We start from the raw sequence: 18,282 nt of genomic DNA on the forward strand, positions 1-18,282 counted from the left end.
CTTTAAGTTCCTCAGCATACACATTACTGAGGATCTCGTGGTCTGTACGTACCAGCTACGTGGTGAAAAAGGCACAACACCACCTCTTTCACCTCAGAAGGTTGGAGAAGTTTGGTATGGGCCCCCTAAGTCCTAAGAACTTTATATAGGGGCACAATTGAGAGCATCCAGAATGGCTGCATCGCTGCCTGGTATGGGAACTGTACTCAATCGCAGGACTCTCCAGAGACTGGTGTGGACAGCCTAGCGCGTCTGTAGAATTTCCCACTATTCAGGACATTTACAAAGACAGGTGTGTAAAAACGGCCCAAAGGATCATTGGGGACCTGGGTCACCCTAACCACAAACTGTTCCAGCTGTTACCATCCAGGCAATGGTACCGCAGCATAAAAGCCAGGACCAACAGGCTCTGGGACAGCTTCTTCCACCAGGCCATCAGACTGCTTAATTCATGCTGACACAACTATATTTCTATGTTATATTGACTGTTCATATTTAGCCATCGTTATTGTCCTGTTGTACATACTATTTATTGTAAATTACACATTTAAAATGAGATGTAACGTAAAGATTTTTACTCATGTATATGAAGGATGTAAGTAATAAAGTCGATTCAATTCAATTCAATTGTCAAGTGTTCAGAATAGTTTTTAGGATTCTTGCCCAAATACTTTATTTTACTCTTACTTAGTTTTGGCTGAATTCTGAGTTATCACAATCTTATACTTGTAGCTCTTTGGCAACCTTTAAGTCTTTTCCTTGGATCTGATTCGTATTTCTAACATATTTTGCTAACTATATGCCCAATTTTTACATTGGGATTTTGTGTCTCAAATGTATTGAAGTAATAGTACTATAATTTTCAAATTTTAATTATAAAACTGATAAATTTAAATCTTGAGTTACTTTTGTTTAATGTCATTTCCTGTATACAAGTGTGAAGGATAATGAAATAATTGTTGTTATGGATCAGATGCGGCACAGAAAACACAATAAGATAAAGAACACAATAATGGTAATACAGAAATCACAATAAATATAAACACATAACATAGTTTATATACAAAGATTGCTTTTACATCTGTAATGTGATATTAGGCACGGGAGTGTCTGTACATAAGGTGACTGACAGGAAATGGTAAAGTATTGGTAGTTGGGGTCGTGGAGGGGTGGATTACTGATGGGTGGAGGTGTTGATCAGCTTTGCCACTTGTGAAAAGTATGTGGTGGGCCTGGTGTGGATACTACGTAACCTCGTTCCAGATGGGAGTGTGACAAACAGTCCATGAGCAGGATGGGTGGGATCTTTCATGATGTTACTGGCATCTTTCTGTATATTTGTCCTTGAGGGCAGGTAGGCTGGTGCCAGTCATGCATTGGGCAGTTAAGACTACCTGTTGCAAAGCTTTCTTGTCCTCCACACTGCAGATTTAATTTTCTTTCTCCTGAGCCCCCGTCTCTCCTCCTGAAGCACTTGACTGGGGTACTGTTTCAACTCACCATTTTCATTTTCTCCTTAACCTTATAACGTAATAGTTATGTCAGAAAATATGTGAGTACAGGCACATTGCATGCAGCTAAGTTGATTCCCATTGTCATCTGATTTCCCTCTTTTACCACCATAAACAGTAATGGCATAATTGTGATCACCTCAGCTGAGGTCACTTAACACAGTTGTTTTAAACCTACCTTTGAAGGCTAGGACTAATCAAACTACCAGTTGTTAGTGCGCCAAGGTTCCCAACGAGGAAATACCCAAGCACACATGGGAGATGAGAAGCTTTTCAAACAACAGTGTGTTTGATGAGTGAACCACTGGCAACCTCATTGACTGCTAGTTTAAATCACCCTAGGAAGCTTAGGACATTGAGAATGTTGCTTTTTCTGATGCAAGTTGTTCTCCATTGTTTGGGAGACTGAGTAGAAAACATCATCGTGAACAATTATGTGAAAGGATCCTTTAAGGTCCTTCTTCAACTTTGTCCACTTTGTGCTTTAGCCTTGGATTCCTTAAAGCTCCAAAATGCTGATTTAAATGTATTGAGGATACCAAAGGTTTCATCAGATACATAAAGTGTAAAAGAGGGAGAGAGTAGGTATTAGTCAGCTGGAAAACTGTGCTGAAGAGGTAGGATTGGGGACAAGGAAATGGCTTCTGAACTGAATAAGTCTTTTGCATTGGTCTTCACTGTGGAAGACACTAGCAGTATGGTGGAAGTTCCAGGTATCAGGGGTCATGAAGTGTGTGAAATTACCTTTAATAGAATGTTCTTGGGAAAATGAAAGGTCTGAAGGTAGATAAGTCACTTGGACCAGATGGTGTAAACCCCAGGATTCTGGTGGCTGAAGAGATTGTGGAGGTATTAGTAATGATCCTCAGCATCTCTAGAATCTGGAATGGTTCCAGGAGAATAGAAAATTGCAAATGTAACTCCACTCTTCAAAAAGGGAGAGAGGCAGAAGAAAGGAAATTATAGGCAAGTTAGTCTGACCTCAGTGGTTGGAAAGATGTTGGAGTCGATTGTTATGGATGAGGACTTGGGGTACTTGAAGACAGATGGTAAAATAGACTGTAGTCAACATGGTTTCCTCAAGGGAAAATCTTGCCTGACAAATCTGTTGGAATTCTTTGAAGAAATAGTAAGTAGCATAGACAGATGAGAATCGGTTGATGTTACATGCTTAGATTTTCAGAAGGCCTCTTTTCATATTGCATGTCAATGATTTGGATGATGGAATTTATACCTTTGTTGCATAGTTTGTAGATGCTATGAACACAAACAAGAAAACATTTGCAGATGCTGGAAATTCAGCAGGCCAGGCAGCATCTGTGGAAAAGAGTATCTTTTCCATAGAAGCTGCCTGGCCTGCTGAGTTCCTCCAGCATTTTTGTGTGTTGCAATCGTGAAGAAGATAGGTGGAGGGGAAGGTAGTTTTGAGGAAGTAGAGAGGCTACAGAAGGACTTAGACATATTAGGAGAATTTTAGCAAAGAATTGGCAGCTGGAATGCCACGTCGGGAAATGTATGGTCATGTACTTTGGTAGAAGAAATTAAAGATGTGACTTGTCTAATTGGAGAGAAATACAAAAAATAATGTAGGTGCAAAGGGATGTGGGAGTCTTTGTGCAGGATTCCCTTAAGGGTGATTTGCAGCTTGAGTCAGTGGTGAGGAAAGCAAATGCAATGTTAGCATTTATTTCAAAAGGGCTATAATATAAAAGCAAGGTGTAATATTGAAACTTTATAAAGCACTGGTGAGGCCTCACTTACAGTATTATGAGCAGTTTTGAGCCCCTTATATTAGAAAGGATATGCTAAAACTGGAAACGTTTCAAAGGTGATTCACGAAAATGGTTCGAGGTTTCAATGACTTGTCATATGAAGGGTGTTTGATGGCTTCACCAGAATTCAGAAAAATGAGGAGTAACCTCATTGAAACCCATTGAATGGTGAAAGGCCTTGATAGAGTGGATGTGGATGTGATGTTTCCTATAGTGGGAGAGTCTAAGACCAGAGGACCCAAACTCAGAATATAAGGATGTCCTTTTAGAACAGAGATGAGGAGGAATTTCTTTAGCCAGAGAGAGTTGAAACTGTGGAATTCGTTATAACAGGCAGCTGTGGAGGCCAAGCCTTAATGTATGTTTAAGGCAGAGGTTGATAGATTCTTGATTGGTCAGGGCATGAAGGGATATTGGGGGGGGGGGAGGCAGGAGATGGGGGCTGAGAGAAAAGTTGGATGTGCTGTGATAAATGGTGGAGCAGATTTAATGGGCCAAATGGCTTAATTCTGCTCCTATATCACGTGGTCTTTGATATACTTAATGACTGAGCATGCACTGCTCTGTAAGGTATAGCATTTCTGTCCTAATGGCTGAGCATTTGTCCTGAGACAATAGCCCCAGTTTTATACTCAGCAAAGGGAAATAATCTGCCAACTTCTACTTTCAGTCTCTTTCATGTATTTGGATATTTCAGTTGTATTTCTACAGTAAATATCATGGTTGTCTTGTTTAAGATTGGAGCAGTTTGGGTCATCCAGCCCATTGTGAGATTCAAATATAGGATGTACTGTTATAGATCAAACATGCAAACAATTAGAATATCCATACTATATACTGTGCAGTAATGATGTGAAACATTGGGATACATATCCATATTTTCAATGGAATAAGACACCTATAGAGTTTTGTTTGTTTCAATGAAATAAGAAATCCTTGGGGTGTATAATTTGAATTCAAGGTGTTTGAGCCAGTAAAATCGTGGGCAAGGAGTCCCATATAATTTCATTATTAATATTTTCCATGTAGCCCTTTAAGCTTTTAGGTGAGCTTTAAGTTTGACTGTGTTTTTGTGCATTGATTGCTTTGCTAATTTTAGAAGACAAATGCCAGTATTCCAGCTCCATTTTTGACTTGAAATATAGTCAAAGTGGGCAGCCATCACAGCTTACACAGAATTTTAAAACTTGGGCTTGTAGCATTTCTTGATGTAATCAAATAGTTTTAATAGAAAACATTTGATATATTTAATGGATCAGACAGCATCTCTGGAAAGAGAAATGCCCAACGCTTCATGTCCTGGACCTTTAGAAATGAGACCAATTGTAATTGTTTTATAAATTAATAGGGAGCTAGTAATAGATGTATATAGGTTACTTCCATCTTTCATCTCATGTCATCAAGATGAAACTTGCATCTCTTTATTGGTATGATTTCATATTCCTTCATTCCCAATTATTTTTATGATATTTATTTTTTCTACTTAATTTGATGACTTTCATCTGTCCTTTATTACAAACTATGAAATCTGAGTTCTTTCCAAGCTATGTGTTACAGGTTATTGGCGTAAAGCAAAATAAACTTTAAAGCATATGGAATATATTAAGCTTCAATTCACCTTGAAAATGTGTTTTGCTGATGTCTAGTCCTTCACTAAATTACACCTGTGTAAAAGATTGAAAATTGCATACCATTTATAATAGACCTTGTTTTTTTTTAAGGTTACATTTCTATGTGATAATGACGAGCTGCAGGGAGCTTTTTCCAAGGTTAACTGCCGACATGCGACGTTTTAAGAAATTGCCGAGAACTCGTCGGGATTCTTTGGACTTTGCAAGGGATTCCCCATTGTCAGAAAAATCTGATCCTGAGCGGAGGGAGCTGGATCCAGATGGGTGGGATGAGGCAAGTGATTCCTGTGAGTTTTATTCCCATGGGAAGCAATTGAAGATGGCTCCAGAGCTGTTCTACTCCTCCCCACTCTTTCCTTTACTGACGTCTGAGGTGGCAAGTGCCCAAGAACAGATTGCAGTGATGGTTCAACAAGCAAAGTCCCACTGTCGCCGTGATGTTCTCTGGCAGCGTCTCTTTTTGGGAGAGCATCTGTCTTCGGACAAACACAAAATGAGCAAGTTGTCCTTCGCTGAGCTGGAAGAGTTACTCGGTGCTGTTTATAGCAAATCCATTTCTGAGATTGACCCACAACTGGTGAGAAAATATTCCACAGTTAACAATGAAGTTGAATGGTTATTTTCAATATTATGCAGTATATAGTCCCCATCTCTTGGTAGCTCAGACACTTTTTCCTGAATATCCTGACTTAATTCATTGACACATGTGTTGCAGAATTTTACAATTCGAATTCCTTATGAGCCTAGAAGTGATAGTAGTCTACTGGCTACAGGAAATGCAGTGCAGTGCAATCAAATATTTACTTGCATATTAATAGTGATCATCTGAGCCACCAAAAGATTTTTGGAGACTTGAGTGGGAAATGTATTGTGTAACATTCTCCTCAAAGTCATTTGTTTGCTTTGCCATATATGGCTCTTTGCAGGGTGAGATGCGCCACAGGTAAAGTCATTCTATTTATTGACGTTTCTCATTATATTGTGATTAAATGTAATTATGGTTACGATGTATGAGAGATCTGAAGGTAGTAATATACAATGTTAAAATGTTGTTGTGCTGAGCCAAAGCTTCTGAAATGCATAGATATAACTTTATCAATGTCTAATTTAAATTCTGAGAAGTGCAAGAAAATTAGCTCCTTCTCCAATCATTGGGAATGCTATCTGATATTGCAACGTTGTCATAAGTCACTGCATCATTAAAAATGAGGAATGAGCACTTTTACACTCCTCGGCAGGCAGTCTGGAAAACGGCGGTATAACAGCAGGGCACTGACTAATCTGCTGCAGCAGTATGCGTTAATTTCATCTCCAACACCAACTTCATTCTTGGAGTAATCTATTTGTTCTGTGGATTCAGTTAACATTACTTCACAGAAAAGCAATATTATGTACAAAGGAAGCAAAACACTATTGTCACTCTTAAATCGTGTGTGTTTTAATGGGACAATTCAAGTCCCCTATTCCCATTCTGTAATTGTTTGTTCTATCCTCTTATCTGCCTGCATTCATTGCTACCCTTTTGTTTCAGGATTGCTTCCTATCGATGAGCACCAGCTGGTATCAGAGTTTGATCAAGGTTTTGTTAAACCGTTTCTCCCAGAGTTGTCGACACTTTGTAGATGCAGATAGAGGAATCCAATATTTGGTATGTTAAAACCTAGCACCCGACGGACTTTTATCAATTTGTTGTTTTAAACTGAAGAATAGCATTGTGGTACAACTGGTAGAGCTGCTGCCTCACATTTTTGGCACCCTGTGTAAAATGCTGACCTCCAGTACTGTCTTGGTGGAGTTGGCTTCTTCTTCCTGTGATGACATGGGTTTTCCCTGGGTGCTGCAGTTTCTAGAATGCATGGGTTGGTAGGTTTACTGGCTGTCAAATTGTCCTTTGCATGGCGATGAGTGATAGAATCTGGGAAGTGATGGGAATGTGGGGACAACAAAATGGGTTCTAGGTTACACTGAGAATACAACACAAAAACAGACCCTTTGGTCCAACTCATGCACAGCTAAGCTCGTCCTGTTGCCTGGGCATTTGGCCCATATCCCTCTGAGCATTTCCCATGTACTTTTCCAAATATCTTTTAAATGTTGTTATTGTGTTCACCTCACCCCCAGTGTCCTATGCTCTAAGCAGAAAAGTTTGTACCTCCTCATCCTCTGCCTATACCCAGACTTAGTCCCAGCAGCATTCTGATAAATCTTTCTCCGTCAACTTAATGACATCTTTCTCATAACAGGACAATATAGTACTCTAGGTATACACCTGCAGTATAATGTCACAAATCCTGTACTTGTACATAGTTCTGTGAAATCAAGGATGATGGTGGAGGGTTGTTTATGACAGTGGTGTATCACTAGGATCAGCGCTGTATCCCTTCCTGACTGTCTTCTACATAAATAGTTTAGATGTGACCAGGCGTTAGTACATTTTTAAAAAGATGGTCAATATTGACTTTGTAAGTTGCAGGTCCTATTTTTGTACTGTTTCTCTGATTCTGTGTTGCTGAAAATGAACTTCTTAATCATCTGAACATAATGCTAGTGAACTATTTATTAAAGCTAGTAAACTAATAGATTTTGCTTGCTTATGAATAATTTATTTTTCTCGTATGCAACAATGCGAGAAAGATGATTTATTTACCCACATTGCTTTTTTATTATACAGCACATGCTGATGTTATTTTCAAGTTGAACTCTGATTTTATGTGAGGTGTCTGAATCACTTATCATGATGCAGATGATTAAATGCAGGGATTCAGATTTCTGGATAATTGGAACCTCTTCTTGAGCAGGTGTTGACCTGGACAAAAGGGATGGGTTGAACTTGAATCTAAGAGGGACCAATATTCTTGTGGGCAAGTTTACTAGAGCTCTTGGAAGTGGTTTAAACTAATACAGCAGGGGGATGGGAACCAATATGATAGAGCTGACGATGAGCCTGCAGTTCTACAAGTAGATGATGGATGTAACATGAATGTAAGGAAGGACAAGCCAATGACTGGGTACAAATGCAGACAGAGTTAAATTGTACCACAGAGGCAAAATTCAAAAGGGCAAAGAATGCAGGACTGAATGTGCTGTATTTAAATGCATGTAGCATTTGGAATAAGGTGGACGAACTCATGGAGCAATTACAAATTGGTCGGTGTGATGTTGTGGGTGTCACTGAGTCAAGGTTGAATGAAGGCCATAGTTGGAGCTTAACATCAAAAGATATACTTTATATCAAATGACAGGCAGGAAGACATAGGCTATGTTGTGGATCTATTGGTATGAGATTAAATTGCATCTTTAGAAAGAGGTGACATAGGGTCAGAGAATATCGAATCTTTGTGGTGAATTTAATAACAGGGTTAAAAAAATATTGGAATCATATATAGACCTCCAAATAGTAGCCAAAATATGGGGTTGAGATTGTAAAGGGAGCTGGAAAAGGCATGTACTAAGGGTAATGACACAATTTTAATGGGGGACTTCAATATGCAAGGAGATTGGGAAAATCAGGTTTGTGTCAGAATGCGAAAGAAAGAATTTGTTGAATGCCTACAAGATGGTTTTTTAGCGCAACTTATACTGGAGTCTGCTCGTTAAAAAGTTATCTTAGATTAGGTGTTGTGTAATAACCCAGATGTCATTAGGGAGCTTAAGGTAAAGAAAACCTTAGGAGGCAGTGATCATTATATGATTGAATTTATACTGCTATTTGAGAGGGAGAAGCACAAGTCACATGTATCAGTATTGCAATGGAATAAAGGGAAATACAGAGGCGTGAGAGAGGAGCTTGCCCAGGTGGATTGGAGGAGGATACTGGCAGGGCTGTCGGTAGAGCAGAGGTAGCTGAAGTTTCTGGGAATAGTTCACAAGGCGCAGGATAAATATGTCCCACAGAAGAAGTAGTTCTCAAATGGCAGGGGTGGGCAACCGTGGCAGTCAAGGGAAGTTAAGGGCTGCATAAAAGCAAAGGAAAGGGCAAATAAGGTAGCAACAGTGGGTGGGAGGTTGGATGATTGGGAAGCTTTTAGAATCCAACAAAAAGCAACTAAAAAAGCTATAAGAAGGGAAATATTAAATATGAGGGCAAACCAGCCAATAATATAAAGCAGGATACCAGAAGTTTTTTTCAGTTACATAAAGAGTAAAAGGGAGGTGAGAGTTGATATTGGACCACTGGAAAATAACACTGATGAGGTAGTATTCAGGGACAAAGGAGTTGCAGATGAACTTAATGGATACTTTGCATCAGTCTTCACTGTGGAAGACACCAGCAGTGTGCCAGAGGTCCATGAGTGTCAAGGCTAGAAGTGTGGGTGTCATTGCTATTACAAAGGAAAATGTGCTAGGCAAAATCAAGAGGTTAAGGTGGTTAAGTCACCAGGACTAGATGGACTACATCCCAGAGTCCTGAGAGAAGTTGCTGAAGAGATAACCAATGTATTGGTCATGATCATTCAAGAATCACTTGATTTTTGCATAGTCCCAGAAGACTGTAAAATTGCAAATGTCACTCCACTTTTTAAGAAGGGAGGAAGCCAAAAGAAAAGAAATTATAGGCCAGTTAGTCAAACCTCAGTGGTTGGGAATGTGGTAGAGTGTATTATTAAGGATGAGGTTTCGAAGTACTTGGAGACTAATGATAAAATAAGTTAAAGTCAGCATGGTTTCTATAAAGAGAAATCTTGCTTAACAAATCTGTTGGAGTTCTTCGAGGAAGTAATAAGCAGGGTGGACAGAGGAGAGGCAGTGGATGTCACTTACTTGGATTTTCAAAAGGCATTTGATAAGGTGCCACACACGAGGCTGCATAAAAAGATAAATACTATAGCGTTACAGGAAAGATACCGGCATGGATAGAGGAATGGCTGACAGGCAGGAGGCAGCAAGTGGGAATAAAGGGGGCCTTTTCTGGTTGGCTGCCAGTGATCAGAGGTATTCCTCAGGGGTCAGTACTAGGACCATTACCTTTCACATTGTTTGTCAATGATTTGGAAAATAGAATTGATGGCGTTGTGGCAATGTTTGTGGATGATAAGAATTTTGGTGGAGGGGTAGGTAGTGCTGTGGAAGCAATGTAATTGCAGCAGGAGCTGGACAAATTGGGAGAATGGGCAAAAAAGTGGCAGATGGAATACAGTGTTTGGAAATGTATGATAATGCATTTTGGTAAAATGAACAATAGTGCAGACTATTATCTAAATAGGGAGAAGGTTCAAATATCAGAGGTGCAGAGGGACTTACGAGTTCTTAAAAAGACTCCCAGCAGGTTAAGTTACAGGTTGAGTCTATGGTAAAGAAGGCAAATGCAATGTTGGCATTTATTTCAAGCCATATAGAATATAAAAGCAAGGCGATCATGCTGAGCCTTTATAAGGCACAAGTCAGGCTGCACTTGAAGTATTGTCAAAAGTTTTGGACCCATATCTCAGAAAGGATGTGTTGTCATTGGAGAGAGTCCAGAGGAGGTTCACGAGGATGATTCTGGGAATGAAGGGGTCAACATATGAGGGGTGCTTGTCAGCTTTGGGCCTGTATTCACTGGAATTTAGAAGCACGCAGGGACTTCTCATTGAAACCTACCGAATATTGAAAGGACTAGATAAGGTGGATGTGGAGATGTTATATTGCATGGCAAGGGTATCCAGAACTAGAGGACACAGCCTCAAAATTGACAGGCAGCCTTTTAGAGCAGAGGTAAGAAGGATTTTTTTAGCAGAGAGTAGTGAATTAGTGCAGTGCTCTGCCACTGACTGGTAGAGGCCAAGTCCGTGGGTATATTTATGGCGGAAGTTGATAGTTTCCTGATCGGTCGGGGCATCAAAGGTTATGGCGTAAAGGCAGGTGTATGGGGTTGAGTGGGGTCTGGGATCAGCCTTGATCGAATGCAGAGCAGGCTTGATGGGCTGAATGGCCTAATTCTGCTCCTATGTCTTATGGTGTAAATATCTAGAAAAAAAACTATAGAAAAGGTGGTCCACTATTGCTACAGCAGCTATAGATGTTGCATGGCAATGTGGGCATTGTCCGGTAATGCCAGCAATATAGTTTTAGTTAGGAGAGTTGGAGAAATGGAGCTTTGGCTATGATCTTCATAGATCAAAGTTTTGAGTACAGGATATGGGATATTATGTAGAAACTGTATAAGATGTTGGTGAGGTATAATTTGGAGCATAAAGAAAAGTTATCAATAAGGTTGAAAAAATACAGAGAAAATTTATAAGGATGTTGCCGAGACTTGAGGAATCGAGTTATAGGGAAAGGTTGAAGAAGTTAGGACTTCATTCCCTGTAGTGTAGGAAAATGAGGAGAGACTTGATTGAAATTATATGGGGTATAGGTAAGGTTTAAGATGAACATGAGGGGAATCTCCTGCACTCAGAAAGTAGTGTGGTTGTGGAACAAGCTGGCAGTGGAAGTGGTGGATATGAGTTCAATTTCAGCATTCAAGAGAAGTTTGGATAAACACATGGGTGGGAAGGCTATGGAAGACCAAGGTCTGGGTGCAGGTCGATGGGACTAAGCAGAATAATAGTTTGGCAAAGACTAGAATGGCTGAAGGGCCTGTTTTGGTGTTGTACTACTGTACAACTCCAGCAGACGCAGGAAGTATTTTTCTGGGAATTGGGGTATATCTCTATGTTCAGTAGTGTGTGCACTAGCAGTTGGGTATGTTGAGTTCTGGACTGTAACAATACTATAGGTTAGCAAATAATGACAGATACTTCTATTGCTGAAATTATTCACAAAACATCACTCTTTCATGAAGTGTATGATTGCCAAATGTAAAACCTTTTTTTCTGGAGGAAAAGAGTTACTCCTTTCTATATGCTGTACTTGTAGAGAGAATTTCCCCTGCTCAAGAATTTATTCCTACATTGTTGTATCCCTAAAATATGTTGAAGTTTAGATATGTCCTGAGTCTGAAATAATTGAAAAGCTGTTTTTCAAAGCAGTATTTCAATATTGAATATGTTTCATTCAGAAACCATCGACAGAAGTGCCTAAGGCTCAATACAAAGATCAAAAGTTACTGAGATGCCTCTAATCTTTTGGCTTTACACCACCTTTACAATCGGGGAGAGCTCTCAAGTTTAAATAATGACACAGCATCTCAATTGGGATTGTACTCTTTCATTATTAATGTGTTATAGATAATAGCATTATAAATCATTAAACAACACAAGGTTACAGGGTTATCTCTGAAAAGGAGACCATTGATGTCTGTATCAATATGAGATTTTGTCAAAGCAATCTAAAACTTGGCTCATTTTGCTGTTCTTTCCATGGGTTACCCTGTAACCTCTGTCTCAAATGTTAATCTAGTTTTCTTTCAAAAGATGCAGTGGTCTCTGCCTCAAGTATTTTCAGTACATACGCATGCTCCAGTGACTATTCCTTCATCCTTAGTGAAAATGTAAAGTTCTTCATTTCTCAAACTAGTTTCCTAATCAGAGAAAAGAGCCAACTGAAAGTCATCCATTCAGGGTACTTCATAACTTTTTTTTTTAAAAGGAAAGATTATGTTTTCTGTGGCAATGAAAATCATACAAGATGTAAATCATAAAACACAAGACACTGCAGATGTTAGAAATCCAGAGCAACCCACACAGAATGCTGGAGGAACTCAGCAGTTCAGGTGTCATCTATGGAGGGGAATGAACAGTCCAAAAGATAAAACGCAGAAAAGAAAGAATCAGAGGGGAGAGGGGCCCATGGGAAAAAAAAAGTAGGAGGTGAGGAGAAGAGATGGGGTAAGAGAGAAGCCAGTGCAATACTGCTGGTCTCTTCTCGTAACTCTGGCTTCCTATTCCTGATGAATTGTATTAAACATGGTCACTCCAATTCCATTTTTACACCATTTATTTGTTTTCTTCTTTTGCACTTTGTCTCCAATAATGCTCGTCATTTTTTTGCTGCTTTACTTAACCAGACAGATAATTTCAGTGACTTAATTTTTTGAATCCTTATGTCCCTCTTTAGCTGCATCTTTCCATTGACTATACACTAAAGCTTTGATCTTCAGTTCCTTTTTTGCACTTTCAATTATGCATGTTCACCAAGATGGATATATGTTCCAGTACCAGCTGTCACTTCCATCTTACTCATGGTACCTCTCCATATCATTTGTATTCACATAGTGTTTTTCCAAGTATGTATAGAAAAGGTCTGTCTGCACAATGTTCCCTGCTGTTGTATGTACATTAATTTACATCCATTATTTGGTTATCCATTCCACTATTTTGTTAATAATTTTCTGAATTTTATTTTACATAAATTTTCAATATGAGTAAAATCTGGTCGCACTAGCTTTTTGTTAGCTATTCATTCCTCTACGTTTATACCATGCATCAGCATCCTCTAAGAAGAGCACTTCCCTGAACTAAATCAAAGCATTTTAAGATTACACAGCACTCTTTATGGTTGTCACTGCACATGAACCCTTCAGCATCTTTGTATCCAGGTGTTTTAGCTCCATGGTAACATCATCTACTTCATTGCATCGATTTAGCAATGTGATTATCAAATCATTTTTATAGGCTTGACCTTTCCTCAAGCTATTGATGAAAGCTGCCTTAGTAGAAAGTGATCATTTGGAAGATAAACCTGCAAACAAAGTATTTAACAGGTTCTGAGAAAACAGGTATTGAGCTGTGTTTTCACAAGGAAGAAACTAATTTAATTTTCTGGATGTTCCCATGTTTTGGGAACTTTCCTGCAACTCAAGGCTATTTTGTTAATTAAAAAAAAATTGTATTACTGAGTGAGTGCTGTGGTTACAATTTGCTGTCGTACCATTGTGTTTATCATTACCTGTATTGTTAATAAGGTAGAACTAAGAGCAACTGCAGCCCCTCTTTAACACAATGATGTAACTTCTTTACAGGCGGTGTTGAATCAGAAATTTATCGACTGTTTTGTTCTCATCTTCCTTGATTCTCAGTCTGCAAAGACGGTAAGACCTTAATAGTTTTCCCATATACATAATTTTGAATTAAAAAGGAAAATGCTGAAAACACATTCAGCCACTCCATGTTTTCAGCATGTTCTCTTTCAATTTTCCAGATGTGTGTTGTTTTTGTGATTTTTCATACAGCATTTCAAAGGTCCGAGAGATTGTGGTAGGTTACTTCAGTTGTTTAAAACCCATATGAAAGAGATTTTCAGTTTTGTTTGGATGAGACTAAGCACAGGTTCAGCAAATTCATAAATGTTCCTCTTCCTTAAGAAGCAGGGGAGGCAAAAGACAGGAAAGTATAGGGAAGTTAGCTTGACTTTAATGGTTGGTAAGATGGTAGAGTCCATTTTTAAATATGAGTTTTCAGGGTACTTGGTGGCACACAATAAAACAGGCCAAAGGCAGCATGGTTTCTTCCAGGGAAAATCTTGCCTGACAAACCTTTTGAAATTCTTTGAGGAAATAACAGGCAGGTTAGACAAAGGAGAGTCAGTGGATGTTATTATTTGGATTTTTCAAAGGTGCTGCACATGGAGCTGCTAAACAAGTTAAGGGCCCATGGAATTACAGGAGCACGGATGTATGGACTGACAGGAAGAAGACAACGATTGAAAGTCTTTTCTGATTTAGTGCTGTTCCACAGGCATGGGTGTTGGCTCCACTAATTTTCATGTTGTTTGTCAATAATTTAGCTGATAGATTAATGGCTTTGTGACAAAGTTTGTAGGCGATATGAAGAAAGGTGGAATGGTCAGTAGTATTAGGAAGCAGGGGGCTGCAGATGGATAGACAATAGGTGCAGAAGTAGACCATTCGGCCCCTCGAGTCTGCACTGCCATTCTGAGATCATGGCTGATCATTCACTATCAATACCCAGATGTTGGACAGATTGGGAGAATGGACAAAGACGTGGGAGTTGGAAGATAATGTAGGGGTGTATATGGCCATGCACTTTGGTAGAAAGAGTAAAAGCATAGACTATCTTGTAAATGGATTAAATTCAAAAATCAGAGGTGCAAAGAGACACGTGAGTCCTCGTGCAGGATTCCCTTCTGGTTAACTTGTAGGTTGAGTCAGTGGTAAAGAAGGCCAATGCATTGTTAGCATTCATTTTGTGAACACTAGAATGTAAAAGCAAATATCTAATGCTGAGGCTTTATCTAATTGGTCAGACTAAGTGGAGTATTGTGGGTAGTTTTATGCCTCTTATCTAAGAAAAGATATGTTGGCTTTGGAGAGGGTCCAGAGGAGGTTCAGGAGCATGACTTGTGAATGAAGGGTTCATGCCTGAGGAGCATTTAATAACTCTGGGCCTGTACTTCCTGGACTTCAGAGGAATGAGTGGGGATCTCATTGAAACCTACTGAATATTGAAAGCCTAGATTGAGTGGATGTGAGAAGGATGTTTCAAATACTGTGAGAATCTAGGACCAGAGGATACAGTCTCAGAAAAGGAGGATGGCCCTTTTGAACAAAGATGACGAAGAATTTCTTTAGCTAAAGGGTGGTGAACCTGTGGAATTCATTGTCACCGATGGCTGTGGAGGCCAAGTCATTGGGTATATTTAAAGCAGAGGTTGAAAGGTTTTTGATTGGTAACAGTGTCAAAGGTAATTGAGGTTGAGAGGAAAGTAAATCAGCTATAATTGACTGGCAGAGCTGACTAGAAGGGCCAAATGGTCTAATTCTCTTCCCATGTCTTACGATCTTAATTTCATTCGGAAGATTAGTAGGAAGTAGGTATTATTACTCTGGAATGTTCCTGCATTTTTATCAACACTGGCAGTTGATTCTTGTATAATCAGTGCAATGACTTTGTGTAGGATTTGACCTAATTAGAATCATCCCAAAGGCCCTTGTCTTAATAACTGCAAAGAACTGAAACCATCTCTGAAGAGTATACATATTATCTCATTGCTCATTTTGGGAAATGGTTCCTTATAATCTTTTAAGAGAAATATGCTGTGTTCCTGAATAATCTTTCACTCTCTCTCTCTAGAATCTAAAGGTTGTATTCAGAGAGCCACTTCCTGCACAACCACAGAACAGTGAGAGCCCCCTACCTCAACTTGTATCCATGTACTACCACTTGGAGTCTGTTATCAACACTGCTTGTTTCAACCTATGGACGGGTATGCTACAGTAACAGACTGCAAATCCACCTGCTCTGACTTTTGAGTGGTCTGCATCACTATATGAAGTTCTACATTTACACTGTTGCTTGAGACAAGAAACTGATATAGCAAGCTTCATACTGAGAAGTACTAAGTTCTTTGTAATCCATTCTTTTCAGCCATGTTTCATTCATTTTGAACTTCAGTGATTTTGAGGGAATCCTTAAAGGGATTTATGGGCCCCTCACAATTGGGAGCCTACTGGATGTTTCTGTTTATTAATTTATTTTTATTTAGTAAATTTATTAATAACTAATTTATATGCTTGTTCCATTTTGGGATTTCCTTTTTTCCCATCATCTTGTTTGTTTCGTCTGTGTACAAATGGCAGAGCAGGAGGTTGAACGTTCAGAAGCATTGCTCAAATAGCAAGCCAGCACTGGATTTAGGGCAAACTACATGAAAGGTCTTACCCTTGCTGTCAATGTGATGAACTGACAATACTCCTCAGAGTGCTGTAGACAGATTTGAGCAACCAAGTGCATTGAGAATGCACATCTGAGTCGGCCAAATTGTAAATCAAATGTCTGGGCTGTTAAACCTGAACCTTTTAAAGATTTAGTTTTATTAGTGACTGCATTATCTCAAATATACATGCACTGGAAAACAATTGAATATATTTTTCATGAGATGCACAGGTATCAATCATTTTAAAATTTAGGCTTATTTTCACATTTAAGGAAAACTTCTGTTTCTGCACCAGAGACATCATTTTCATACATATTCTGGAGAGGTGTTGCTTTGATCAAGACTTACTGATTACTCCTATAATGAAATGAAGGTGCTGCTGCATTTTGGAATGTAAACGGAGTATTTAAGTGGTTTTAAAGCACATTCCTTTGTAAAATTTCAACAGTCAATTACACCTAGTTGCAGGTGCACAATGTCTCGTGCTTAGAGATCAATTGTAAGTGAAAATACTTTATGTACTGTATATTATGTATATAATGAAGGCTGAAATATTGCTGTAAAATAATAAAGTTATATCAATCATTTTCTCTGAGATTTAACTGTTTCTTTGTACCATCTCTATGTTCTCTGGTCTGAACACCTTGAAGGTATTTTTATTCCCTTTTTATGATGCCATTTTGCCATCAATATTTTCAGTGTTTCATCATTTTCTGAATTTTTGGATATTTAGCAGGAAATGGGCAGAGTTAGATGATTCATTCTCCAAAGTCTGAAAAAGTCATGTAATCTAATTGGATAAAGCCTTCACAAATAAAATGGTGATGACTTAAAGATTCAGAATGTGACCCAAAAACATCCGTAAGAATTCTGAATCCAAAATGATTATTTGGCTCCTGTAACAGGTGGATTTGGTAGTGGTTAATCTAGAAAAGCTGTTTGTAGCACTTAATGTGTCATCCGATTGCCGGTCAGGTAAAACTACACAACTAGGCTTAGTCTGTGATTTCTGAGCAGTCATTCAATTCGTTTCCATTCTCGTTGAAGAATTACTCGCACTACCAGAATAAACTGGCAGTATATCCTTTTGATAAAGGACCATAGCCTGTAAGCAAATGCAAAGCATTAAAGCTATGACAGATCAGAAAGTGGTGTTAACTCAGTACCACTTCCCGCTTGCTATGATGAGGCAACAAGTGAGGTCAACCAACTGCATAATGTATCTGCCTACAGCTTGTTCAAAAACAAGGTTAACAGAAGATTGGTGAACATCCTGACCAGGATGTGCTAGGCTTCCCTAAAGGAAGAGAAATAGGAACTTGTGAAACACAGAAGATTTGTCTCTGCTGGTGGTAACCACATATTTGAGATAATTCCTTGGAGAAATTGATTCAGTGTCAGCTTTTGCCTATATAGAACATAGAATAGTACAGCACAGTACAGGCCCTTCGGCCCAGAATGTTGTGCCAACCCTCAAACCCTGCCTCCCATATAACCCCCCACCTTAAATTCCTCCATATACCTGTCTAGTAGTCTCTTAAACTTCACTAGTGTATCTGCCTCCACCACTGACTCAGGCGGTGCATTCCACGCACCAATCACTCTCTGAGTGAAAAACCTTCCTCTAATATCCCCCTTGAACTTCCCTCCCCTTACCTTAAAGCCATGTCCTCTTGTACTGAGCAGTGGTGCCCTGGGGAAGAGGCGCTGGCTGTCCACTCTGTCTATTCCTCTTAATATCTTGTACACTTCTATCATGTCTCCTCTCATCCTCCTTCTCTCCAAAGTCTAAAGCCCTAGCTTCCTTAATCTCTGATCATAATCCATACT

The 18,282-nt window shown here is 39.2% G+C and overlaps 1 protein-coding gene across 3 annotated transcripts in view; it reads left to right on the plus strand.

The window, feature by feature from the left end:
- The window catches only part of szt2 (SZT2 subunit of KICSTOR complex), a 230,927-nt gene extending 213,888 nt beyond the window's left edge, over window positions 1-17,039 (plus strand). For all 3 annotated transcript variants that reach the window (XM_059984006.1, XM_059984008.1, XM_059984007.1), the window contains 4 exons: window positions 5,005-5,491; window positions 6,446-6,562; window positions 13,799-13,867; window positions 15,870-17,039. In XM_059984006.1, coding sequence (XP_059839989.1) covers window positions 5,005-5,491; window positions 6,446-6,562; window positions 13,799-13,867; window positions 15,870-16,016 — 820 coding nt within the window. In that variant the 3' untranslated portion in view covers window positions 16,017-17,039. The remainder of the gene's footprint in view (window positions 1-5,004; window positions 5,492-6,445; window positions 6,563-13,798; window positions 13,868-15,869) is intronic.
- The last annotated feature ends 1,243 nt before the right edge of the window (window positions 17,040-18,282 follow it).

The sequence above is a fragment of the Hypanus sabinus genome, chromosome 11, assembly GCF_030144855.1.
Source record: "Hypanus sabinus isolate sHypSab1 chromosome 11, sHypSab1.hap1, whole genome shotgun sequence".
Taxonomy (NCBI): Eukaryota; Metazoa; Chordata; class Chondrichthyes; order Myliobatiformes; family Dasyatidae; genus Hypanus; species Hypanus sabinus.